The sequence below is a fragment of the Numenius arquata genome, chromosome 20, assembly GCF_964106895.1.
Source record: "Numenius arquata chromosome 20, bNumArq3.hap1.1, whole genome shotgun sequence".
NCBI classification, from domain to species: domain Eukaryota; kingdom Metazoa; phylum Chordata; class Aves; order Charadriiformes; family Scolopacidae; genus Numenius; species Numenius arquata.
Genome location: NC_133595.1, coordinates 411,910 through 439,771, shown reverse-complemented (window position 1 = coordinate 439,771; position 27,862 = coordinate 411,910). Strand labels below are relative to the sequence as shown.

The window sequence follows — 27,862 nt, the reverse complement described above, 5'->3', positions numbered from 1 at the left end:
CTGGAAAGGTCGCGGCTGGCTATTCAGCACACCCCTGGATTAAATGGTGGGGCACAAATAGCTGACCCACCCCGGCCCCACCTGCCCCCTCAAAGCCCTGCCTGAGCTTACAAGAAATGAATGTCGCTGAGTCTTGTCCCCCTCCTCTCAGGGAGCCCCTTTCCCATACCCCGACCCTCTCCTCCTGCTGCGGATAACCCTCCCTGTGTTGTTCCCCCACCGAGTGGGGCTAGGGCTGTGGGGATGACATGGGGTGTGCAGAGCGCTGTGGGTCTGTGGGGGCTGAGACCGCTGGTCTTTGGGTAGCAGGGAGCAGGAGCTGATAAGAGTTTAATTACCGATGCAAAAGGCGTTGTTGCATGGGGGGAGCCTTGCTGTGAATCTTGGGAGGCCTTTGAAGTTGTGATGGAGAGGAGCTGAAGCCCAAGGGAACAGGGCTGCTCCCACTGACCCTTCCTCCCCACGCCTCAGCTACAAAGCCCCTGCCTGGGAGGGAGACAGCAGAGTAATTAGAGTGAGAACTGCAGTGGGTTAACAATTAGCGAGGGAACTCAGACCCCTCTTTGGTCCCCCATTGCTCTTCTAGAAGATGGGGCTTGGCACATCCCCCACTGTGCACCCCCCAGGTGGGCTGGGGGTCCACAGGCTCCCCTGGGCTGGGCAGCCCTGGCTCCTGCAACACATTCCTGAGCCTGGGGTGCTTGGATGTGGGACCCCATGGTGCCAATGCCTCTGGTTATGGGGATGTTATACATCCCTGCAGGAGTCGCAGCCGCCAGCGTTGGGAAGGGTTTCTGAGCACTTAGGGGTATAGATATATGGCAAGAGATATATGGACCCAGGCAAAACGCACATCCTCTGGAGGCTCATCCCTGATGCGTCTTCCTCATTCGTCCCAAGTAGTGTTTAGAATTTGGTAGATACAGATGTGGATATGGATACGAATATGGATACAGGTGCAGATATAACAATGAAGATGTAGGTATAAATAACTTATAGATATACATCATATGCATATACATCATATACATGCACCTAGTCTGTGACTCCTGTATAATCTGCATCTATGATATTGCAATGCGCGCTACTCACGCAGCATTATGTGATGCAACTTTACAAAGGAGCAGGCAGGTCTGCCTGGTGTGGGACTCCATCTCCGGACCCCAGTTGGCGCTGGGCAAGCGACCTGCTCGCTCCTAGGTGCTTCCATTTGAGTGGGCTATCAGGCTTGACAGTTTTTCCACTAGTGTGAGAATTTCCCCTGACACCTCCTGGTGTTTTGGCTCAATACACCGAGTCAAGGCCGAGGCACAGAATAGGGAAAATACAAAATGGTGCTCAGGAAAACAAAATGGAGCTCACAGTTTGAGACTGATACGTGCAGACAGTCCATAACATCAAACAGAATTGCCCAGCTGTAGCAGAGAGGTCTCCCAAAATGGCGCGTTTTCTGAGAAACGTTTCAGCTGAAAGGGGTCCTTTGTGGTGGTCTCGCTCTCCCTCCGGCATCAAGGCTCTTTCCGAGCATCGCCCCCCAGAGGAGCGACGCAGCCCGGAGATCACCTGCAAGGGGCTGGACGGGGACTGTGTTGTGTGCAGTGGGGCGGGTTCCCTTCGGTGTTGGTCTGTAGCCTTTCTCTGAAACGGATGGTTGGGTTTCGGGACAGTATTGGTCTCCCCATACCTGAGCACAGCATGTGATGGTGCTGCTAGATGGATGCTCACACCGGCAGACATGTGCTATACCATGAGTGAACGCAAGAGCTCTTGGACACACAAAGCCTTTACATTTGTGCAATACCCACTGCAGTGCGGTTAATGCGTTGGACTGCCACGCGCTTGGCTGAAATGCTTGCTAAAGAAAAAAAGAAATAACATCCCTCTTCCCGTAAAGAGGCACAAGCAACCCGCTCCATGGAATGTGTCGCAGGGAGCCCAAACTTGTCTAGTCTTTGTGCACCAGAGCACCCGCAAGGAGACAGCTCCTTCGTCTATATGAGCCTGGGTGACAACCATATGGTCCATACGATGGGATGGGGTGCAGCACGCTGGTTCCAGGTCCCACACACTGCTGTGCAGACAAGCCTGGGGCGCGTCCCACCACATCTGCTCCCATCTCAGCATCGTTCCCCACAGCATGGTGCCCTGGCTGGGCCCCAGTCCGTGCAGGCTCCTTGCGCTGCCTGGAGAGTGGTGAGAGGCAGCCGCATCCATCGCTGAGCATCTCAGCGTGGGAAAGAAGGTGCAGAGACCACGGCAGGGGGGAGAGAAGGTCTGCGAAAGTGGTCCCCTCCCCGTAACCTGCCTGCTGAGGGTCACCAGGACCGTGCTCCTGCACTGCGAGCAAGGAAACTCCCGAGCCCAGGCTCCTGCTGGGTGAATTACCCAGGGAAAATAGGCAGAAAATCTTCAGATTAACAATAACAAATAAAAATGGATTTGAGATCTCCGAGGTAATTACTCCGTGCTGAGGGCAAGGGGCCTCTTTAGCAGTGGGAGCGGTGCCGTGCAGGGAGTGGAGGGGCCTGGCCTGCTGTTGGGCCAATGGAGTCACACAAGAAACCCTGGAAATTCCTTCAAATTGTTCTGCTAACATTAATAAATGCCTCAAAAGCTCCTAATCTGCTCTGTCAGGAGCATGACGTCCGGATGTTTCACAGCCAGCTCACGTCCCTGCTCCTCTCTTCCCCCCTCTCCTTCACTGCCTGGTAATAGTAAATGAAAGTGGCACCCATTCCTCCAGCTGCTGGGACCAGCATCACGCTGAGCCCAGCCTAGCCACTGTCCCGATGTGGCCTGTCCCCGCTGTGACAAACCAGTGCCGTGCACCGAGACCACCACCCCTCCAGAACCTGGGGAGGAGCCGAGACCCGGCGCTGCAGCAGGGATGCTGCACCAAGTTGCCTTGGGGTCAGTGATGACCAGGGGTGAGGAGAACCAGCTGGGCACAGACGCAGCATCCAGCGTGGGCTTGGCCTTACTGTGCGGCTGCAGGAGAGGGTGCTGGGGAAAGCTGGAGGGACTGGAGGTCCCTGGGGGAGCCTGGTGCTGATGAGGGGTGACAAGGCATGGGGTGGGCTGGTGTCGGTGCCCACTGCACTCACTCCCAAGGGTCAGGGCACCTTGTCGACACCCTCTCCTGAGCCTTCGTCCCTGTGGATCTGCACTCTGGACCTGGGGCATCTCCTTCCTCAGGTGCTGAGCAGGTCGGGGGGTTACCAGGCAGAGGCAAAGCTTTCCTCTGCGGGATGCTGGGGGCCTGGGTGTGGGGCTCACAGGCAGCAGATGACACTCAGGGGCAGTTCACCCTGTGCATGCAGCAATGCCATGGCATCCCGCTTTCCCCTCCCTGCTGACACAGCACAGGTTTCCATGGGAAGCTCCTGAGCACATTCAAAGTCATCCTCGCCTCTCCCCCCCCAAGAAGCTGTTCCCCTCCCCTTGCAGATTTGCCCCTGTCTCCTCGTTAAGCTGGGCTCCTGGTGGTGGCAGGGCTTTTGAAGGGCTGGCTTTGAAGGGCCTCCTCATGCAGCCTGTCCCCTACGGCCGGGCCTCTCCAGTGGGGTGTCAGCCAGGACCATGGGGGGTCACTTTGTGCTGGAGCTGGGCACCGCGGTGTGTAATTACAGTGGCTGTTGGAGTGCAGACTTCAAACCAGTGATGCTGGGAGGGATGTGAGTGCAAAGAGCTCAGAAGAGACTCTGGAAGAGGAGTGTCCAAGCAAGGAATGAGGCTCTGGTTGCAGCAGTGTTGGTCTAAGGTGGGACTGGTGGACAATGTGGTGCTTGGAGTTTGCTTCCCCAGCTCCCCCTTGCTTTGCGTCCCCTCTGACCTGCTCTGCATCCCCTCCGACCTGCTGTTTGCAGCCCCCTCTCCTCCAAAAGGACATGTTGCTCTCATTCCTCTGGCTGGTACTGATACAGCCCCACCTCAACTTTACCCCAACAAACAGCTCTGGGGAGCATCACTTGTTGCCATCGCCTCACTCTGTATCTTCCTCAGCTGCAGCCAGGCAGGTCCCTGGCAGTAGCCCCATGGATTGACAGGCACAGGGGACAACTAAGTGAGTGGGGTGAGAGGAGGCTTGTGGTGGTTCGGTTCATCATGCCTCGGGGAGAGGGAACAAGCTTTCTAACGTAGCGTTTTGCTCCTGTGTTTTTCAGTGAACTTGCTAGACACGTCAACAATCCTGGGGGACTGGGGCTGGATGACTTATCCCTCGCACGGGGTAAGTATGAATTGTTGGCTTGTGGGGGACCCCAGTGGGACAGGTCACCATAGGTCCCCATGGGCAGGGTGAGCGGACATCTCAGCCCCAGTGCTGATGGGGCAAAGACACCTTGTCTGTTGGGAAAATGTCAGCCTGAAAGACTAGCAGTGGGATACAGCTGGTTTGGAAAAGCCATTTAACTGCTCCTTTCCCCTGGTAGGGACCAGGTTGTCACCAGGTCCTGAGCTTTGAGGGAACTAAAGAATTGGGTCACCCCGGGGGCACTCATGGTGAGAAGCATTTTGTTCCTCGTTCCACCAGGGGAGCGTCAGGAGGAACAGCCCAAAGTGAGTGGGAAGCTCTCAACCTCCTGTAATCAGAGGCGTTTGCTGTGGGAACTGGGCAAGAGGGGCAAGGGGACATCCCTGCGGATGATTTCTTAGGAGGATGGGGTTGTAAATGCATAGCCCTGTGGTGTGGGTGGGAGGGATGTAGGGGTGGTGACCCCCAAGCGAGCCTGCCATCTCTGCTGGCTAGATCCTCTTGGCACGCTCCCTTCACTTGCGTTTCCAAGGCCAGTTTTTCCTGCCGCAGCAGCTTTCTGGAAATTGTGAGTTTCAGATGGCAGCAGTGACCTGTCTGTAAGGATTTTGCTCATTCGTTTAGTGAACAGAAACAATCCCATAAATACACACAGGACCAACTGCAAGGCACAGTGGGACTTGCTACATGCACAAGATGTGCAAAATCGGAGTGCCTACCTGGCTTTTGCTGCTGTGTTGATTTTTCATGTCCACTCTTTTTCATCTGCTCTCTGAACTAAACGGTCCTAATCTTTTCAATTCCACCTCCTGCAGAAATCTTCCCAGGCCTCTAATCATTTTCATTGATCTGTTGCTTGAGACTTTCAGTCCCTGCGCTGTTTGAGCAGGAGTGATCAGAACTGTGAATTCCTAATAATAACAATGATCAGATTTATATCAGACATTATCATATATGTAAATATATTAAATCATTAACTCAGCTCTAATTTTAGCGGTTAGCTGCTGCAATGATGACTATCCTGGAATGTAATAGATTCAGAGGTACAAGGTCAGAGGGGACTGCAGAGCTAATGTGATGTGATCTCCTGCATAAATACAGGCATTTAGACCTGTCAATTCACTGGCATCTCAGAAAAGCCCTGCTTTTAGAAAAAAAACATCCTTGACTACAAAATTGCCAGTGGTGGTAAATCCTCCAGGTCCTGTAGTGATGTTGTTAACAGGTCACTGTTAAAATCCCATTGCTACGTGGTTTTGCCTGGCTTCAGTTTCCAGACACTGGACCCTCTTCTGACATTGCCTGGATAAGGGACATGCTGTCCTCTTCATGGTCATACACAGACTGCCCTCGGTTATGTGGATCCCTGTCCTGTCGCCCTGCTGCTGCCATCTCATCCCAGTCCTGCTGCCAAATCCTGGCATCCTGGAGGGGCCCGATCCATGTTCAGGGGACTGGGGACCATGGCTTCCTCTGCTCCCCTGGGAGGAAGGATGTTTCTGGGATGTTTCTGGGAGCGAAGGCTGTTTTCTCTTGTTCACTGCCACTGCTCTGCCCGTCACTGCATCCTAAGCAATTCCTCCCCCTAGTCAGACCCTCCCCTGCTCACACACAGCCCATGACCCTCCTTCTTCTGGATTCCCCACCATGAGTCCAGCTCTCCAGGCGCCTGTGTGATCACATCCTCAGGCCCATTGCTAGCTGTCAGACATGCAGATGGGATCCATCACATCACCTAGATGACTTGGATGAAGATGAATCCACCTGAGCAGGCTGCCCTGGGGACACATGGGCATGACGGAGCAGGACCTTGCACTCCCAGAGCAGACAGAGCCTACAGGTGCCTCTTTCTCACCACATCAGGGACTTCCATGACCAGTTGGGGTGCAACACCCTGTATTGTTCATCTGCAAATCCAGGGGATGAATCCTGCATCCTGACCCATTAGTGTTGTCAGGTGTAATGCGTTATGTGACCATGGGGTACTGGAGCTGGCTTGCAGCGCAGTCACCGCTGTGCTGCTCTCTTGTACTACAGCAGACATCCAACAGCCCTTCACCAGCACCTCCTGAACTCTAACACATCTAAAGTCTCCACTTCATTGGTGATGTTAACTGAGAACAGTTAATACTGGATGCCAAAAAAGAAAAATAAACCCCAAAATACTTCTATAACACCTAACACCAAAGCCAATTCTTGGTCATGTTATGCTGTTGTATCCTCCTGCAAGTCTTAGGTAAGTCATGGGGTAACACCACTCTTTGCTTACCCTGTGCTTTTGCCCAACTCATGGCCTTGTTACCAAGAGGACAACCACGCAGCTGGGTGCAAACTGGCTTGAACACCTTCAAGGAGGGTGCCTGGGTTCTGACATGACATTCTTGCACAAAAAACTTTGCGTATCTTTTTCCAGCTGGATGTTTTAATGACTCCTCTGAACACTGTGGTTCTTCCTCCATGGGCCATTGCACCGCTTCATCAAGAGCATCTCATTCCTTTCCCCTCCCGCCACTTCTTCAGCTGCAGGTGCTTTTTGGGTAGTGAACTGAGGTATGATAGGGTGCTGGTGTCTCAGAGAATCTGCCATAAGATACTGATTCCAAATGCCAATGATTTGGTACTGAGCAGATGACTCCTGAGCATCCCCTACAGCAGGGTTCTGATTCAGGTGGGAGAGAGGCTGGGTGACTCACAGGCATGGTAGCTTGGGTTCACGTGGGTCCAAGCCTGGTGTGATCTCTGCTCTGGGGAAGGAACTGAGTTTGCTGGTCACCATCTCAGGAATACTGCTGGTGTCCTTGGGACTGTCCCTGCCCACTGCAGTGTGCTGCAGCTCTGGCAGCCCTGGGCTGGGGAGAGCCTGGTTGCTGGTGTACTTTGAAGACAGATTTTATTTGAGTCCCTTATTTTTGCTGCTGTTTCCTTAATTCAGATACTCAGGCTGGAAAAAATGTGGCAGTACCCACTCTGTGCTATCCTGCCTTGCTGCCTGCTGGCTGTCCTGCCTGAGTTGGGGGGTGCAGGAATTCCCTGCAGTGTCTCTGCTCCATCCAAGGACAGACACATCCGTCACAGCATCCTCCTGCCAAGGGATGGTGTTGCTGACCCTGGCTCCCCAGCTGAAGTCACACATGCTGCCTTGTGTGAGCCCAGGGCTACCCCATAGGTGACAGTGGGGAGGTGGGTAGCTCTGGCTGGGTCTTTACACATCATGAAACAGCACAGAGCTCCAGTCCCCAGCCTAAGAAGGGGACTAGTGTCCACTAGCTCAGCTCCTAATGCCCTACAGCTTGCTTTTCTAGCACCCACAGGTCCTGTCCCACCTCTCCGGGACTCCTGCGGATGCCAGAGGAAAGGCAGCAGCCTTGTAGGTTTCCTCTCCTACACCGGGAGATCCCAGAGCTGCCCGCACAGCTAGGGCAACGGTCCAAAGCATCAGCAGTGCAAAACTGGAAGGATACCACTTGGAAAGTCCTGATGTTTTCATCACACCTGTGACCAAGGTGAACTTGCCTCACAGGATGGTTTTTTTGACTCTCTGGGTTTGCTGTGGCCAGGAAGAGCAGAGGAGCTGGGCACTGGGAGCAATGGGCACAGTGGGGGTCAGCAGCACCACTGGCCCTGGGGAGTGTCAAGCCATCAGGGATGCATGCAGTGGCCTGTTTTGACGTTTCTTCTTGCCAGACAATTAACTGAGGGGTAATTGGCTGTAATTGCTGCTCAGGGGTTTAATTGTGCTTCCCCCCTCACCTCCACCCTGGAGACACGTGCAGGAAGCTTAAGGGTCACGGGGAGCATCCCGGTCCCGCAGGCTGCAGCTCCTCTCAATTATAACATCAAAGGGCTCCCAGGAGCTCTGCAGCTCGCTCCATCCCCAGAACAATTCCCTTTGCATTGAAAATTAAACTCTTATCAGTGCCGTCAAAGAGGCTGCTCCTTACCCTTCTGTGCCTCTGGTTTCCCAGCTCTCCCCAGCAAAATGCCCCAGTGCCCCAGTGCCCTTCTCTCCCCTCTCCTTGCTTGGCACGTGACCTCCTGGATCAGAGGGAGCCTCATCGGCCCCTTTGCAAATTGCTTTTCTACTGACTAATTAAAACGCTGATGAGATAAGTCAACATATTATTAATAATTATTGTATCGTCTACTTTGATTTACAAAGTCAAACAGGAAATGATTTTGTTCAGACACAGAGTATCTAAGGAGCTTGAGTGATGCCTTGCAAAAGCTAATTATAATGGGAGCACCTTGAGTGCCGGAGAAAGGTTCCCTGTGCTGCCCATGACCTCCCTCTCTGTCCCCCACAGCATCCCCATTGCTGCATGGGCTGGGGTCAGCCCGGAGAGCTGGTGGGCGTCTGCCACCCAGGCAGCTGCCCCAGTAACTGCGTGCTCCATGTTGGCTCTGCTGGTGGGAACACCAGGAAATATCTTCAGAGGTGGTTTGTATCTCCTCATCTCTGCCCTCCCACTGCTAAGAAAGGGGCATATCCTGAAGCACTTGGGCACCATTGGCCAAGACTGCTCTTCCCTCGTTCTACAGTAGCTCAGAGAAAATCACAGAATGATATGGGGTTGGAAGGGACCTCTGGAGATCATCTAGTCCAACCTCCATGCCAAAGCAGATCGACCTAGAGCAGGTTGCACAGGAACATGTCCAGGCGGATTTTGAATGTCTCCAGAGAAGGAGACTCCACCACCTCTCTGGGCAGCCTCTTCCAGGGCTCTGCCACCCTCACAGGAAAGAAGTTCCTCCTCATGTTTAGGTGGAACTTCTTATATTCAAGTTTGTGCCCATTCCCTCTTGTCCTGTCACTGGGCCCCCCTGAAAAAAAGACTGGCCGCATCCTGCTGACACCCACCCTTTAAATATTTAGAAGCATTGGTCAGATCCCCCCTCAGTCTTCTCTTCTCCAGACTAAAAAGACCCAAGTCCCTCAGCCTCTCCTTGTAAGAGAGATGCTCCAGGCACCTCATCGTCTTTGTAGCCCTTTGCTGTACCCTCTCCAGCTGTTCCCTGTCCTTCTGGAACTGGGCAGCCCAGAACTGGACCCAGTGCTCCAGATGGGGCCTCACCAGGGCAGAGTAGAGGGGGAGGATAATCTCTCTCGACCTGGTGGTCACACTCTTCCTGATGAGAGGATGCCCCCAGGATGCCATTGGCCTTCTTGGCCACAAGGGCACATTGCTGGCTCATGGTCATCCTGTTGTCCACCAGGACTCCTAGGTCTTTCTCCTCAGAGGTGCTCTCCAGCAGGTCAGCCCCCAACCTATGCATGGGGTTATTTCTCCCCAGGTGAAGCATCTGGCAGAAAGGCACCAAATCTGCTTAAACCACCAGCTGAGAGTAGACAACACATTTCTGCCCAAAGGATGGTCCCTCCGTGGTGTTTGCACATCAGAGATGGGGATTTCATGCTGGTGTACGGTGCTGCTGTAGATGCCCCGGGACTGAGCCGTTTGCAGAGCAAAAGCCTACGCAGCTCTGCTCTGGCTTTGCCTGGCTCTGGTCCTGCAGACAGCAACCAGTTCATGGCTGGTGTGAAGCCTGTCTGACACGCCAGCTCTGTTACAGGGCAGGGTCTCTCTTTGCTCCATCCCCACTCTGCAAAAAACCTGTCCCTGGTCCCAGCTGTGCTGTGGGCTTGCCATTGCAGCCCCCTTCGGGGTCACGCATTTCTCCTCAGAGCAGCAAGAGATATTGGGGCTCTCCCACCTGCCCAGGCCATGTCTTCTGCCCTCTGTCTCTTTGATGTCCCTGTGCTGTTTCTTGGGTTTCTCTTCCAATCCAAGCCTCTGCTTGGATCCAGGAATACCAGCAAGTTACAGGGCAAGCTGCGGTGAAACTCATTGTGTTTGAAAAAAAGGATGGCTAGGAGTGGAACATTGGAAAATAAAGATTTAGACTAGTAATTGAGATAAAAGCTCATCTCCCAGTGCTTGTTCAGTAAACGCTGGGTTATTGCTAATTCCCCAGACGCTGGTCACTACCAGGAGTTAATCACCTGCAGTGAAGCTCATGGTAGTTAACTGCCTGACAAATCCCTCCTTAGCCACAGCAGTAACTGATTTCATGGGGATTATCTCCATTAACGCCTCCCATCTAATGATTTATAGCTGCAATAACGTCCTTCTCTTTTCTTTCTCTCTTGGTGACAGTGGTGCGAGGGACCTGGCGGCTCCTGGGGAGGTGCTGTAGCTTAGTGCTTGCTCTTGGGAGGAAGGGAAGTGCTGGATGTCCCAGTGGCCGCAAAAGCCTTGCTGTGCCAGGCAGACCTGGCATCCCTCCTGGCAGCCGTCCCAGGCTGGGGTCACCTTGTCCCTTGGTTCCCTCCGTGGGCACCATGAGGGTGGTGGGAGGCTGGGCTGCTGCGGGGGGACGTGGTCTCTTCTTGCGTGTTCTCCCCTTCTGCTCCTCCTCCCTCTCCCCACTCTGCTGCACCGCACAGGCCCTGGGAGGCTTCTAAGACCTTGCTCAGCTGCCCAGATATCTGGTGTTTGCATCTTTTACCTTTCATAATCTGGAAAATTTTTTTATAACTGGTGTTGGCTATAATTTAAAGTATTAGGCAAGCCCCTGAATACAGATGCAATCGTGTTCCCCCCCCGCAACGCGTGTGCTCACCACGTTAATTATGATGTTCTCATTTCCGTCTCGCTAGGGGATCTTATCACAATGATGGGGGCTGGGCTGAGCTTCGTTTAATAAAAACCACTTCAAACCCTCAGCTGAGAGTAGGCAGTGCTGGGAGGTTGGGTGCATGCTCACACTCTTCAGCTGATGGTACCCCTATCAGAGACTCCTCTCCCTGGCCATAAGAGCCTGTAATTAAGGTGAAACAGAAAAACCCTTGAAGTTATAGGGGTTCCTGAAGCAGGTCCCTCCATCCCAAATGGCCAGCAGGTCCTGGGACCTGGCAGAGCTCACAGGACCTGTGTTGCTTTGCGTCACACTGGGAAGATGCACCTGTGGCATCTGAGCCGCCAGTTCAGGTGGTCTGCCTTCCCTCCACGCATTTCCACCAAAGGAGAACACTTGCCCTGTAGGATGGTGGTACAGATGCGTTGTTTTGGGCTGGTGTCAGACTGGGACCCCAAGGGGCTGCCTACAACCTGCCAGATCAGCTGCTGTGCAAATAGACCCACCAAGTTTGAAACAGTGATGCTGCAAATGCAAACCCTCTAAGTTCTCCCCTGTGGTTGATGGTGACCATTGCTGGTGTTTGAGGATGGGCACTTAGCTCTCTACTCGCTGCAAGCCATGAGGGTGCTGCCAGCTCTGACAGTGCCACAGGGCTGTGGGGACACCATGAGCACTGTCTCCTCTGCCAGATTTGGGAGAGAAGTGAACATCTGGAGGCCCAAAGCAACCACACGAGCTGGAGGCCAAGGCATTTTGGTGCACAGAGTAACCTCCTATTTCCCTTGCTGGACACTCCCGCAGAGCCCCGAGCCCTGCGGATGTGGGCAGAGGGGACCTGGCTGTGCCGTGCGGGAGAATCCCTGCCAGCCCCCCCCAGCTCTGCCCTCGCCCCGCGTGTCTGCCCCCATGCACAGCTCTGCCTCACTCCCCTCGGGGGACTCAGCGGGGAAACGACAGGAAACAGATGTTGTGTTAATTTGTGCTCAATTAATTTCGACAATGACTTCCACACCCTCTGCAGTGCCGCAGTGCATGCACAGGTTGGTGCAGGAGTGTGGGGCTGGCTGGCTGCCACCCCCCCAGTGCAGGGGTGTGCAGGGAGCCGTGCCTGCTGCTGCACAGACCGCAGGACACTTTGGCACCCCTTGGTTGAGCAGCAGGAGTGTCTCCCGGGTGTCATAGCTCTTTCTACGGGCTCCTCTCTGTGGCTGGGGCACGCTCACCTCTCCAGCAAAGCACACAGGTAGCCTGACCCCTTTCCGTGTCATCTTCCAGCGCGCTGGGGTGCAGAGCACGTCTTCAGTGATCCTAGGACCTAGAACAAACCTGGGCATTTCTGGAATTCAGAAGACAATTTTTTTTTTTAAAGGAACCAGAAATATTTTCTCTCCTGACAGTGGCTTGACTTTTACACCCTTTGCTAGTGTATTCCCCTCTGAATGAGCTTTTGCTGAAGTTTGTACCTGGAGCTGCTGACTTTTCCAGGTTGCTTTAAGCTCTGTAGGAGTGAGAAGCAGAGTTTTCTTCTAAATGCAAGATGCTGGGGGAGTTTTGAAGATATATGTCACCAAAACGACTGCACTGATCACCCTAGCACTAGCAGCAGACACGGCAAAACCTCCTCCCCAGGACCTGCAGGTCAAGGAGGTTAAATGAGGAAGATCTTTCCCATCTGAGAAGTGAGAAGGGAGCAGGCTCTCTTATTACAATGTCTTTCAAATATCTCTTGCACTCTGGAGGTGTGATGCCCTCCTCTAGCCATGTCCTGTCCCTGCAGTGCTGGTGGCCACATGGCAAGGCTGTTGGGTGCCTGTCCCGGCAGATCTGCATCCTCTCTAGCTCCCACAGTCACTGGGGTGATATCTTCAGACTCACCCCCTCTGAGCTGAGCGTTGGGCTCCTTCTCTCTGGGCTGCTGTTGGTTTTGTGTCTGTAATGAACCACAGGTCACCACTCACATAAGAAAACAACATTTTTGGCAACCCAAGGAAGATGCAGGCGGGCGGAAGCAGAGCAGCAAGTGCTGCAGGGGTGCCAGAACCTCCCTCAGCTTCTGCAGGGCTGTGTCTGGTGCTGCCCTTCACAGCTGGACTTGGGCATGGTGGTGGGGCTCAGGCATCTTCAAAGCCTGTTGCTAAGTCCAGGGAAAAGACAGAAAGTTTGAAGTCTTCCTCTGCTCCTCTTCCTCCTCCTTCTCCCATATGGAGAATTCAGGTGTCCCAAACCTGTCCATAGGGGATGTGATTGGGGTGCCTGGTTTGGACAGGGGCGTGAGCTGAAGAGGTGGTGGGAAGCCCCTGGAGAAGGGAGGATCCATGTGTCCTCGTGAGGGTTTTGTGGGCTTGGAGAAGGTGGAGAGGGAGATGTGAGACAAGAGTGAGCCCCCAGAAGTGTTCTGTAGCCCCCAACAACTAAGGTCAACTTGTCCCTCAGCTATGGAGCTCATTTGTATCTGAAATCTCACTACTGCTTCTCACTCCTCATCAGTCAAAACCACTTAGCATCCCTCCCTTGGATGACACAAATGTTCCTGTCCCTCTAAACTCACCCAAACCACTCTAAACTCACCCAGATAATCCATTGCAGTCCTACTCGCTGCAACCTGATTTTGCCCAACATCTCCCCAGGCTTGCCCTACTGCCACTGCTGTACGGAATTTTAACCCCAGAGCTGTCAGGCTGTAAACACCTGGGTTCCCAGAGCCAACACCCAGTCCAGCCTCTCAGCTGTGCTGAGCACGGTGGTCTCACACCGAGGAACTACACAGTGTGCAGTTCCTCCCTTCACCTTGCCTGGGAAGAAGGGGGCTCTCAGCCCCCATGGACCCTTATTTCTTGCTGGAAGTCCTGTGTTCACTGCATGCTCCCCACTTCACCCAGTGGTGTGCACCCTGAAACTCCTCCTCCGGCTGGAAAGCAGCCTGTTTAGTTTGTGCACGGAGATTGCATGAGCCAGAAGAGACGCAGGTGAGCACCATGCAGGTGCCTTCCTGCTGCTGCTGCTGTGAATGGCAGGGTGAGCACCAAGAAAAGGGACTTGCAGACACGGTCTGGAGGGTTTGGAGCCCTCCCAAACACACACTGCCATCAGTTTCTGCCGTCAGGTCTGACTTGGGCAAGCATTCCTGCCTGCCAACAGGAGTGCACTTCATCCAGCTCTGGTGGGAGGGCTACTGCCCAAATTAGGGCTGGGTGAAGTCTGCTCACCCTCATTTTCCTTTGGCCTGTGGCAGCAGTGGTCTCTTGTCCAGACACAGCCGGAGGAGCAGAGGGAGTTCATCCAGGGTAGGTGATGGCACAGACTCCTGCGTGCCCTGTGCTCACCCGGTGTTCGGGGACATCTGGAATGACCTGTTCTCTCTCTGTCCCGCAGTGGGATTCGATCAATGAAATGGATGAATTTTTCAGCCCCATCCACACCTACCAGGTTTGTAATGTCATGACCCCCAACCAGAACAACTGGCTACGGACAAACTGGGTTCAACGGGACGGCGCGCGGCGGGTCTATGCAGAGATTAAATTCACGCTGCGGGACTGTAACAGCATGCCGGGCGTGCTGGGCACCTGCAAGGAGACTTTCAACCTCTACTACTTGGAGTCCGACCGGGACCTGGGCACCAGCACACGGGAAAGCCAGTTTATGAAGATTGACACCATCGCAGCTGATGAGAGCTTCACCAACGTGGACCTGGGGGTGAGACGCCTGAAGCTGAACACAGAGGTGCGGGGCGTGGGGCCACTGAGCAAGAGGGGTTTCTACTTGGCCTTCCAGGACATAGGTGCTTGCATCGCCATCGTTTCGGTGCGGGTGTACTACAAAAAGTGCCCAGCAATGGTGAGGAACTTGGCATCTTTCTCTGAGGCTGTGACTGGGGCAGACTCATCCTCCTTGGTGGAAGTGCGGGGAGAGTGCGTGGGCCATTCGGAGGAGAGGGACACCCCCAAAATGTACTGCAGTGCCGAGGGAGAATGGTTGGTGCCCATCGGGAAGTGCGTGTGCAGTGCTGGCTACGAAGAGCAGCGGGATTCCTGCATGGGTGAGTCCCTGCTTCGTACTAGCTGTGCCTGCAAGGGGAGGGATGGCTGCAGAGGTCTCTTGCTTCTTTGGGGAGGGGCTGAGGACAGAAGCCTGCTCGCAAAAACTTGAACAGCCTTGGTGGTGGCCAAGGGCTGCTCAAGCCTTTGCTGGCTGGCTTCATGCTTCCAAAATGTGTCGCAAGCTCCTTGGGAGCTCCTGTGAGCCTGACCATGACTGATCCTGGTGCACAAGGCATAGCTTTGGGATGGGGACTGGCTTTGCAATGGGGGCTGGCATCAGGACAGGGGCTGCCCTGGCTCCATCTTTCCTTACCATGGAGTATGTGGCTCAGAGATCCCATCCCAGTGCCCCCAGCAGCTCTGGTTGGTACTGAGATCTCTGCTGGTGCACCCCAGCAAAACACAACTTGGTCTCTCCAGAACGCCCCACCGCTTGCTTCCCTTTGGCAGAGGGTTTGAAAGTGAGGAAAGCACAAAGAAAAACACTGAGCTTTTACAAAACAAGGTTATTGCGTCCATCCATCACGCCTCCCCGGAGCTGCTGGGGAGTCCTGCCGTCCGGGGGTGCAGAGAGCCTTCCCGGGGGCCCTCTGTGCCACCGGGCGGGCTTCAAGCTGTCGACTGTACAAACTGTGATAAGGAAGCGGGGTGACCAGCAGCAGCCACGCACCAGGCACGGGGATGTGTGTGTACAGAGCACAGCGCTCAGGGGTCCCCGTGAGAGCCCTCCGCACAGATTTGTTTGCTCTCGGTTTCCTTATGGGACGTGTTTAGGGGAGCAGCACAAATAAGAGTGCGGGGCCTTTGTTTGAGTTTCGTGAAAATGTCAAGTGGAGCATTTATCTTAGGGAGACTTGACACAAGGTCAGGACGTCCGACGCCAGACTGGAACGGATCCAGGTGCTGCTGGGACCTGCACTGGCACCAGTGAGTTCCTGGCTACGCAGAGTGGGAAGGACGGGCAGAATAAATGCTTCTATCTGAAACTCCTCCTGTCTGCGACCATTGATTTGAAAGTCATCCTGAGACAGAGTTGATAATTCAGAAAGTCTCCTCCCACATTAAGTAGTGGGTGGAAAGTGTGCATGGGGCCAGGCATGTGCTACCATGGGAGGGGGCACTGGCACAGGCTGCCTGGATGGCTGGGTCCCAGCTCCATCACTGCAAGGACCTGCGAGTTCAAGGTTTGGTCAGAAGGACCAAACACCCCTTCCCTGTATTCCCCTCCTGCAGTCCCGTCCAGCAGACTCTGCCTCAGGAGATCACCACCCCAAAGCCTGGAGGCAGTGGGAGGCCCCAGGGTCCATGTTGTGCTGAACCTGCCTCGTTTTCCTGTGTTTGCTTGGACACATTTGTCTCTTTTCTGGAGCAAAGCTGTGGGAGAGCTCCTTCTCTGCCCTCCTGCACTTTCCTGGTGGGATTGCCCCACACATAGGTGCTGCGCAGGAGGAAGTGTGGTCCAACCTGCCTCCCTGGATGAGGTGGACACAGGCAGAAGCTGTCCCTTCTGCGCGCAGACAGCCTCAAACCCATGCTGCTCAACCAGCAATGTTCTCAGGTGAAGCTCTCCAGGGCTTGTGGCATCAGAAACAGAACAGAAATGCCACTGGACTTTCTCCAACCTCAGTCTCATCCCGCCCTCCTGCCTTCCCTGTCCCATTTATCCCCAGCAGCTCCTAGCACAGGGAGTTTGACAGCCCAGTATCAAGCGAGCAGGGCAGCACCTCCTTCCTGGCGTCTCCTTTGGCAGGTGGATGTGGACCCGGAGTACATACATTTACACACGAAAGCAAACAGATGCAAATCTCTGATCTAAGCTTCTCATGCTTGATTGGGGCAGAGTTCATTTTTCACAGTGAAAAGTGCCTTTCTGGGATGATTTATAACCCCAGCGGATCTGTTGGAGTTGGAAATTAGCCGTTTTAATTGTCAGGCGGACAAAAGCAGGATTCCAGTGGCTGTCGCCCCAGCAATTTTTCATTCTCCGTCACAGGGATGAGATGATATAAATCACTCCTTGTGGCCCTAATAATCTTTCTATAAATATCAGGGAAATTCATTTTTTTCTTGGGGGGAAAAAAATTAAAGAGGAGATACTTTGCCTCTATGGTAATGTTTAAAATGTGATTCCAAATTAATTTCCTTTTGCCTTTCACAGCCAGTCGCCTTATTTGTCAAAGCTAAAGATGTTTGAACAGTGGAGGTTTCTCCCCCTCCTCTTTAACGTTCATTTTTCTAAGGACCTGCCAGAGTGATGGAAGACAGCTCAGGAAACCACATCATGGCCAGAGCTGTTCTCAGCCCTTTGGAGGAGAAGGAAGGCCATGCCACAGACCTGGGAAGGATGGGGTGAGGTGGGATGCAGTGGAGGATGAACTTAGCTGCCTCTCATCCCCTTTATTCTCAGCTATCACCCTGGATGCCCCTTTGTTTGGGCAGGAGGAGGGTGGCTGGGATCTCTGGCCACTGCACTTACCTGAGTGGGATCCACATACCTCATCTTCTTGTCATGTCCTGGTGTTTGCCATAAGGATGTGAGGGGCACTTTCCATGGAATTGGGGGGGCCAGATCTTGCCAGGGGCACCGGGGTCAGGACCACGCTAAGGATGCCAGCCAGCCTGGCATCAGATATATCACAATCCTACATCACACGACATTTGTCCCTTGCATCTGTGTCTCGTGCATCTGCCTGGTTCATCTTCAGGGGCACCGCACCCCCTTTCCCAGCTGTGGCTGGGCACAGGTGCCTTCCTGGGCAGAAACCAGGTTTGAGCATGAATTGCCACAGCTGCTGATGGTCCTGGGGTCTGCTGTCTCCTAACATGCCCAGCTTCTACTCCCATGGCACAGCCATGTCCCCACAAGGATGAAACCCCTTGGGGTCTCTCTCCCAGGGCAGCACAGCTCTGCTGCCCCACTTGCTTTTCCCCTCTGGTTTCAAGGCTCTGAAGAACTTTGCTTCCCTCATCCCCTGCCATCCACAGCCAGGCTCGGGTGTGCTGCTCTTTCCTCCTTGAAATGTATCAGTCCAGAGCAAGGCACGTCAGAACCTCGTTCACACAGCAAATAGCAACTGCTCTGCCTAAATAGCAGAATAAGCAATAACTTAAGTGAAAAGGATTTGTCCCAGCAATTTATCAGATAAGAAGACAATCAGTATAATTCACCTTGTTTATATGCAGCTGCTGTACAGGACAATAGAGATCCATTTCAATAAGGTCAGTGCAATTAGAGAAATGAGAAAGGGGAGGACTTTAACCCTGCTCCTGCTTCTGTGGGAAGGGAAGAAACCCACAAGCCACCTCCTCAAACAACTGCGAGGCTGAGAGCTGGGACGTGAGCACCACGTCTGGTGGGTGGATGGGGAGGTGGACAGGGAGGCTCAGGAGAGGATGGTGCCTCTTCACCCACACCCCTCCTACCAGCCCTGCCAGCCCCTCTTTGGGGAGGGCTGCTGGGTTCCTGAGCCACCAAGGCTTTGGGGCCGTGGTCCTGCCATCAGAGTCAGTCTGTTGGGGAGGGTCTGAATTGTTCCTTGGGCTGTGCCTGTCATGAGCTGTCAGTGAGCAAAACTGGAAAGTTAGGCTAAATCTGTTTAGCTGATTGAGAGATGTGCACATGCAGAGAGTCAGTTTGGACCATTGCTAGTGGTGTCCTGGCTATGGATCACAGTGCTGCTCTCTGGGAGCCGACACAAGCCCAGCCAGCCACCAGCCATGGAGACCTCCAGCAGCACAGGATTTCCTAGGAGGCTTTTTCTTTAACGAACAAATGAAAAAGGGTAAAACAGAAGGGACAGGCCCCCTCCCCTGCTGTCAGAGTGGGTGGATGAGCCTTTGGCAGAAATGCAGTTCCCAAAGAGCATCTTTGCAGTATATCCCTGGGTTTCAGGAGTGGGACTCGCTGTTCAAAAGTTTGGGACCAGGCATTTTGGCCTCCGTGTGTCCTGATTGCTCTGTCTGCTTTCCCATTGTGGTGCTCAGGGACTTCAGCCTGGCTGGTGCCTTTGGCTGGAGAACAGTGATGAGGGAGCAGTTGCCGCTCCATCAGCCCACCATTTGCACATGAGGATGGGTGTTTGTAGCCTGCCAGAGCTGAGTGAGAACAGCTACCCAACAGGGGGATGGTGCATGTGACTGAATGAGGATCTGACCCTGGGGCAGACTTCACCCAGTTCTCTTTAAGCTGAAAAAACGGCCAGTGTCCCCTGGAGAAAGAGAAGAGAGGGAGGCTGTCACTGCCGGGACCCTTTCCCCTCTAGCTCCCAAATGGGGAGATGGGAATAGGAGAAGGACCACTGGCCCCTTATGGACAAACCCCTCTGCCTCCTATGGCACATGGCTGGTGGAAATTGACCTGGAGGGTCTGGTTAGTGGTCTGGAAGCCAGTTAGTTTTTTCCAGTTGGTGGGATTCATGCTGATGAACAAATCAGCAAATTTAATGTACCTTAAACCTTCCTTGTGGGCAACTTTAATCGAGCAATTAAAGCACCACAACATTGCTAATTAAGAGGAGAAAATACCCAGCTTGGTAATTATGTGCTTCTGAATACAGTTTTGCATCCATGGACCTTTATGAAGAAAGTCAGTGGAGACTGACTTTCCAGCTGGTGAGGCGAGGGGGGGGCAAAGCTATGTGGCGTGAGAGGAGGGGAAACCCCATCTCTCCGCACCCCATCACCCATGTACCATGCTGGTGAGCACAGCCCTGGCTAGACAGGGTAAGGGTAAGCCCTAGAAGGGGACACAATGACACAGGTGAAGCCATGGGCAGGGGAAGCCAGGCCAGAGACATGGACTCCAGCTGTGCTGGGCTGGGTGGTGACCTGCGGCCACAGCAGAAATCTTTGCAGCTGTGTGAACAGACGCAGTTCAGATGCTGATGTTGGAAGGGGAGGAAAGGTGGAGGCTTGTGAGGTGCTCTCCATGGGCTTGGGTGTGAGGGGATGGACCCCTTTGCCCAGTGCACCGCAGGTGGGGATGCTGCTCACCTCTGGATACCTACCCAGGGAGACCACAGCTCCTTTCCTACAGTGTAGAGAGAGGGTGGAGAAGCATGCAGGGAGGAGGAACGATATGCTAGTGGGTTAAAGGACCCCACCAGAACCTTACTCCAAACTCGTTATCTAAGTCAGAGAAGCCTCAGTCTTCTTTCTTTTTCCTGCTGACTGATTTTTTTCCACCTGTATTAGAACATCACACAGCAACCCTGAGCTTGTGTTGTGTCTTCATGGGAAACAGCCAATACAGGCTGCTCAGCTGGAAACAGGACACTGGTCTTGCTGGGATGACTCCAAGAACACCCCTTTTTCTTGGCTGTGAGGTACATGCGCCCCCAGAAATTTGGGGGGTGTGTGTGTGTCACACATGCCTCTGTCAACCAGCAAACCTGGGATTTCAGGGCATCCATTGCTGGGCTCCACCTCCACCAGGTCCTGCCTGGAAGCATGTGCACCATATATCAAGGCGACACATAAATGTGTGTCAAAATACCCTGTCATTGCAGCTCCCAACAAAACATATGGAAATGTTTTGCACTTCTTTGCAGATCGGTGTGGATTTCAAGGAGACTTTCCATGCAGGTCCCAGCACCCACACGCCAGCTCCAAGCCGCAGGCCTGGTGGCCGTGCGCTGCTCCTCGGTGACACCTGCTCAGAGCCTGCCGTGCCTGCTGGCAGGTACCAGGCTCTCTTACCCAGAGCTGGGCTGCACCAATGCCCTGGGTGCCCACCACAGAGGGCTTCTGCCCTGAGTGTGCCAAAATAAACCGCTCAAGGGCAGGGGCAGTGACAGCTTTGAAGACGCACTATGGGAGTTGTGCAAACGTCCTTTCAGTGTTGCCAGGCAAGAAAATCAAAGGCACTCACAAGATTTTCATTGTTGGTTTGCAAGCCAGCCAGCTGCTTTGTAAAATACAGGCAATACCAACTGGTAAGATTTTATTGCCTTCTGTTTATCTCATGCAAAACCCCACATCCTAAAAACAAACAAAAAAGAAAACAGTCTGTTTTGCAAAACACATAAACTAGGACTGTTCAGGATCCAGGTATCAGACTTCACATGGGAACGGACTGCAAAGAAGATGTGTCAGAGCCACAAAATGCTTGTGAGGTTTGCTCTGGACATTAGGAAAAACTTCTTCCCCTGGGGGATTACGCAGCCCTGGGATGGGATCCTTGGATTCACATTTGCCTCATACCAGGGCTTCCAGCTTATAGTCCCAGACCCGGCTGCTAATTAGTCTGTTTAGACCCCAGGTCTGTTGTGTTGTGTGTACATGGATAATTCAGCACATGGAGCATGCAGGAGGAGGCAGGGTGCAGAACAAGGTGTTTTCAGTGTCTCCACCACCTTCAATCCCTCCTCTAAAACTCAAGGAAATGGCCAATTGCATTTACTAGGAAAACAAAACAAAACAGCGCCTCCCCCCCCCCCCCCCCCCCCCCCCCCAAAAACTATTTATTTTTTTTCTGGTTAAGAACAAACAAAAAGGACAGAGGTGACTGCAGAGCTGCCCTTTCCCCACCAACAGAACAATATGGGGTTTGCTCCTGGCTGAATATTTTATTGTTTGCCACTGTTTGCTGTGTTTAGCTGCTGACACAGATGAAGGGTGAGAGTGATGCTAGGCTGGAGTTCAGGGTATTGGTGGGGATGAAACAAATTTCATTTGTGCTTGGTAGGTCCTGTAGTCCCTATAAGAAATGTTGAAGAGCAACTGGACTGTGATAGCTACATCTGCCAGCATTCAAAGACCTTCAGCAGTTTTAGAATGTGGTTTGTGGTTTTTTTTTTTTGTTTCAACTCTCTTTTCCACAGAATTCGGCCAGGTTCAGGTCATGAAAACAGGTTGTTGCTCTGGATTAGCAGCATGTGGGTGCCTGGGAAACTGTTGTTGGGGAAGTTTAGAAAAAGTCTGCAGGAAAGACCCAGCATTTTGCACCCGTACTTACACTGGAGGTGGTGCAATGCAATGGGAGGCTGGGGACCTTAGGTTTGCCACCAACATACTCAGAGGCTTGGTGTGATCGCCTTGCATGGGGAAGATGCTCCTCATTCCCACAGAGCAGTAGGACTGTGACAAAAATTTTTTCTGTACTTGGTGTGAGACCCAGATCCCACCCATGCCGCTGCTTCTTGGGTGCCGACTGCTTCCCCTTCCTGAAAACAAGATGCTGCTGGTGACGCTTCCCTGAGAAGCAGGAAGGGATCCAAAAGCTGATGGTGCTCAGCTGTGTGGGGGCAAGGGCTGTGCTGGCCCCTGCAATGCTCTTCGCTTGCTTCTGCTGGAGAGCTGGACATCCTTATGTTAAAGCTCAGCCCCTGTATATATCCACAGCTTTAAGCATGTGGTGAGAGGGCTCACAAACCCTCCAAAGCTGCAACTAGTTACCACAGGGGCTGGGATCAAGTTCTTGGTGTTTTGTATGTCTTTTCTTCATTTATGCACCTTTGCTCCCTGAAGCCTTGGTGCAGGGATGCAGGGTTACCTCCAGCACTGCCATCTGCAAGGGTGGCTCGCGTTCGGCCCCGCTCCTTCCTGAACACAGCGTTTTTCTCAGTTTGTTTTTGGTCTGGTGAAAACTGTGGATTTTTTTCAGAAGCCTTGGATAGTTTTGTCTAAAACCCTTCAACAAGTCTGAGTTTTGGAAACAGCTTTTTTCTAATTCTAGCATTAGGCCGTCTGTTTCCATCTGACTCCTGCAAGCTGTAGCATTTTTCCAGATAAGCTTTATAAAAAAGCCTTCACTCTGAGAGCGTGCCAGGCTGTCTCACCTACATTAGTCTGCATAGTGTCACCTCGACTTCGCTCCAGCAGAAGGACATCTGCACCGGGCAGCCGAGCAGCACCCGCAGCAAACTGGGATTTGGATGTTTCCTGCTTTTTTTTTTTTTCATTTTTTTGCCTTTTTTTTTTTTTTAAAGATGTAGGGAAGGAGATCAGGGCAAAGCCAGGGGAGCTTTCAACAGTACTGATTTCCAGTCAAGAAGTGAGTACTACTGATTTTTCTATGGCAGTGCCATGCAGAAGTCCGGTTTGGGATGCAGCTAGTCTGGACCACCATAGATTAATAGAACGGTTCGGGTTGTAAGGGACCTTAAAGACCACTGAGTTCCAACCCCCCTGCCCTGGGCAGGGACACCTCCCACCAGACCAGGTCCCTCCAAGTCCCCTCCAACCTGGCCTTGAACCCCTCCAGGGATGGGGCAGCCACAGCTTCTCTGGGCAACCTGGGCCAGGCTCTCACCACCCTCACAGCAAAGTTCTTCCCCAGATCTCATCTCCATCTCCCCTCTTTCACTGTCAAACCCTTCCCCCTTCTCCTATGGCTCCCCTCCCTCATCCAGAGTCCCTCCCCAGCTTTCCTGGAGCCCCTTTAGGGACTGGAAGGGGCTCTAAGGTCTCCCCGGAGCCTTCTCTTCTCCAGGCTGAACCCCCCCAACTCTCTCAGCCTGTCCTCACAGCAGAGGGGCTCCAGCCCTCCCAACATCTCCGGGGCCTCCTCTGGCCCCACTCCAACAGGTCCATGTCCTTCCTGTGCTGAGGACTCCAAACCTGGACACACTACTCCATGGTTCCAGTTTGCCCAGCACTACAAATGGAATTATTTCACCTGGAAGAGCAGGGCCCTCCTTATACAACCTCTCCTGGCAGCCATGAAATATGGGCATTGAGCAGGAAGCTGTGCAGGGTGCCCTTTGTTGCATGTGCCATTTGCTCGCAGCCCGATACATAGGATTTTGCTGGCTTTGCAAAATCTTCGTGGGTGAAAATTCCCCCTATTTCCCACTCTGCAACATTTAGGGGCATGAAGGAGTTGAACTGTGGGGAAGAAGGGTCAAGCAGTGGGGAGGTGGCATCTGGGGCGGTGTGAGAGGAGTCCAGGTGTGTGGGGTGGTGTGATGTAAGGCAGGACGGGAGGTGGGCAGGGCTGTGAGCTGTACAAAGGGGCTGCAGGTGGGAACTGGGCTGTATGAAGGGTTGTGGGATGGTGCTCAGGTGTGGGAGGTCAGGCAGTGTTTGGGGGTGTGAGACGGTGTTGGGGCAAGCAGCACCCAAAGGATGTGCAGAACATCAACCATGGGGCGATGTATGATCTGGGAACCAAGAGTTTGGCTGAGAGACCTCGCCCAGCCAGCCCCCAAGCCCTGTCCAGACCACTGTCCAACGTGGGGACACAGCCCGGGCTGACCTGAGGCTGCAGGGACAGGGGAGCACAGCCTTGCAAAACCACAAGGTTTGGGGCAATGGGGTAGATGCCTCTTTTAAAGATGACTGTGAATAACTTGATTCTGTTTCCATGTCTGTGTCACGAGGGAGTTGAGATTGGAGGCATCATGCTGAAATTGGATTGAAAGCAGCTGGGATTTTGTGTGTTAGCTTCTCCCGCAGCCTGGAGGGCTCTGGGACTGGTGCCTGTCTCTGGCTGTCACAGTGGCTCTGACACCCTTATTTCCATCTCTATCTCGTCCCAGCACTGTCGAAGGGAGGTACACGGCTGCTCTTCTGGTGCTTGCTAATGCCCAGCTTTGTTGCAGGGTCAGGGAAAGGGACAATTGGTGGCACCGCTGCCACGGAGCTGCCCCATGGCACCCTCCCAACCATGCCTGGACAAACCTCCTGGGCTGAGGATGGAGCCAAGAGGGAGTGGCATGGGGTCGATGCTCACATTTACAGCCCCACTGAAGTAGCCCTTGGTAGTCCAGCCAGGGCCACCTGCAGAACACCAGTCCCAGACGGTGACTTCGGACTGAGAAGAATGGCTTTTTCTCAGCTAGTGTATCCTCGACAGGTTCATCTATCATCTCTCGAGCTCTGCCAGCTTATTAGCAGATGTTGTCCTGTCCCCAGAGGACAGAGAGGGAGGGAAACAAATGGACCTAACCACAGACGGCTGGCAGAACTCGCTGTTTCTGAGACAAGCTGCTGCTCCGGGGCCCCTTGAGCAGGCGATGCATGAGAGAGTGGGGCTGGTGGGCTGGAAAAACAGACAGGGTGGGGGGATCAGTGGAAGCCCCATGGTATTGACCCCAACAGGCTGGGGTGATAACAAGGGACTCACCTATGCAACAGAGGGCTGGAGATGTGCTCTGCCAAGCCCAGGTTTAGGGTTGGTTTTTGTAGGCTCTGCTTGCGACACTGGGACCAGCCAGCTGTCTGGGCAGCAAGCCCAGTGTAGATGCGCAAGTCTTGAGCTGGGCTGTGGGTGAAGGTCTTCTGCTGTCCCATGTGCACCGCAGAACCACACTGCAAGATGAGATTGCAAGGACAGGCAGCCTTGGCTGGGTTTTGCAGAGGGAATGGCAGTGGAGACAGAAAGAGGACATAGAGAGGCAGGACCTGAACAAGGCACAGAACAAGGCTATCAGTTGCATAAAATAATTTTTAAAACGAAATCCCCACCTTCTGCAGGGCTCCTGGGAGGATATTTGTGGCAGGTGGCAGTGGCTGGTTGCAGTGAAGACAGCAGGACAACCATTCTGCACCTCCCTGGTGGATGGCTCCAGATTTCGGTGGCTTGAGGGTGTGCTGCAAGCATGGCTATGGAGCACTGTAGATTTTAGACCTGGTGTGTTTGATTGAATTTTTCTCACTGACTGTTTCTCTGCTGGTTTGCTCTTACCAGAGCTAACCGCAGAGGTCCTGGCATGACAGAGCTCAATCCAGAGCAGGACATGTCTGTCAACCTGTACCGCAGGGTTTTCATATCTTGTGCAGGCTCCAAGCAGGTGCCCTCTCACATACCAGAGAAAGGTTTTGCGTGTGTCCCCCACTTGCATCTAAAGCAAGCACTGAGACTCACAGAGGTGCATAACCCATCCAGAGCAGTGCCTGTTGCTCTCCAGGCCTCCTCGTGTGCTTGTGCTCTCCAGGTGCCAGGATGTGGCTCCCAATGGCTCTGCCCTGGTGCACAAATTCACCTGTAATTTGTCATTTAGGATAATTTTCCCCCTGAGCACATCTGAAATAATTGTGAATCATTGCTACAGGTAATTAATGGGGCTTTTTTTACAACATTTAATGCTATGTGATTACGACTGCTTGGTGCAGATCTGTTATGCTTCGTGTTCCCATCCTTCCTGCTGGCCTGTCTCTCAATACCTGATGTAGCACTGATTTCTCTGCCCTTAATTAAATGGTGGGGGGAACCACTCCAGTGCCTCTTGAATCAAGAGTCCCTGGTTGCTGGCTGCTGAACAGGTAGAGAGGACAGTGGTTTGCAGGTCCGAGGAGGATTCACATGAGCTGAAGGCAGCAGGTCCTGACATACACACTGCCCAGCGTGGGCTGTGGGGCTGTCTCATTGCTCAGTTCCCCTCTGGTGGGCTGTGCTCAAGCTGTGTCTTCATCCTTTCCCACACAGTAAAGCTGGGAAATCTTTCTGAGATATTTGGGTTTGTTTTTCTTTCTCCAGCTGACTACCTCCCAAATTTACAGGGTTGTAACACTCGTCTCAGTCTTACACCAAAACCAAGGGTTTGCAGACCAGCAGGGGTTGCAGCATCAGGAGAGGGCATTCGGTATAGGCAGAGAGTCCCCAGTTCTTCTCCTGATGCCCTTGAAGGGGTGAAAGGAGCCAAGAGAGCTGGGGAGCCAAGCAAGCCCTGACCTGCTGTAATTTCCTCATGAGTCACATCTGCCTTCCCTTCCACCCCCAGGTTTGGGCATTTCTGCTCCTTGCTCTGAGGTCTCTGAGTGGAGGACCAGGAATTTAGGAACGAATCCTGGAGCTGCTGGCCTTTGCTTTTTCCAGCCTGCTGTGCCAAGCTGTGATACCAGCCTGCGGTACCAACATCTCTGGCATGTGCAGCACGAGTAGGTCCTGCTGGTGGTATTGCTGCCCTGTCTTCAAAGTAGCATTCAGTGCAAAACTGCCACAGGAGCCGGTGACAGAGTCTGAAGAGGGACCAGCAAGCCATCAGGGATGTGTGTGGCTGGAGCACTGCCTTCAGCTGCCATTGCTGGAAGTAGCTGTTATAAAGAGGCTGTTGTATTACTGTGCAGTGTGTGATATGTGAAATATGTTGGTAGCAATCAGTCCAAGGAGATCCGTGGCAAGGAAAGGAGTGTTATTATATAAGGAAACAAATCAGCACCTAGAAGCAGAACAAACAAACAGCACGGAGGGACCCAGACCACCGGGGATGCTGGATCGCAAACAAAACCTTTCTACATGCTTGGAAGCAAAAATTGAAGCTATATGCAGAGCTGGCCACTGGGGGTAAAGACGGGAAAATAAAGGTATTACTACCTCAGTAGGGAAAAACAGAAATGAGTCCGTGCCAGGATTAATGCTTGAATCACTAGAACTGGTTCTAGAAGTACTTGATGAATACAGGAACACAGACAGAGCCTGTTTTTCCTTACTTGGAATCAAAATCTGCAAGAGAGGACAGATCCTTCTACCCCCAGACAGATACCTGACATGCCACATGTCACTCCTGAGCTAATCGATTTTCCTAACGAGATACGAGTTGTTTGTTTGTGTGACAAATGACTCACCCGAGGGGCTGCTGGGGGAGGTGGGGGTAGGACAGAGCAGACGGATGCCAGCCCCGGCGTGGGATGAGCGTGTGCTCCTGCCGTTCAGCCCCCAGTGCCAGGAGGTGTCAGAGCAACTGAAGGTGGGTCATGTTGGCAGAAGAAGCTCAGGCTGGCTCACTCGGCCTCGCCGTCCCCCCGCAGCGAGCAGGCAGTGTGCGTGCACTGTTGGTTTGCTGCAACATGAAACAAGAGAAGGTACTTCCCCTCTGTTTTGTGCAAGGAAACTTGTCGTTTTGTGTAGCAGCACAACCGGGGCTTGCAGAGGGATGTGCACCACGTCCCAGGTGTAGAGCTCTTAATTCCTGAAATCACTTACATGGATGCTTTTGGGCAGCTGGGCACACCCAGTGTGAGCGGTGTGGCAACCACTGTGAAGTGAAGACGG

The 27,862-nt window shown here is 53.2% G+C and overlaps 1 protein-coding gene across 1 annotated transcript in view; it reads left to right on the top strand.

Moving 5' to 3' along the window:
- EPHA8 (EPH receptor A8) overlaps positions 1 to 27,862 on the top strand; it is a 52,508-nt gene that overhangs the window by 8,192 nt on the left and 16,454 nt on the right. Inside the window, exons 2-3 of the mRNA XM_074161513.1 lie at positions 4,164 to 4,228; positions 14,264 to 14,927. Coding sequence (XP_074017614.1) covers positions 4,164 to 4,228; positions 14,264 to 14,927 — 729 coding nt within the window. The remainder of the gene's footprint in view (positions 1 to 4,163; positions 4,229 to 14,263; positions 14,928 to 27,862) is intronic.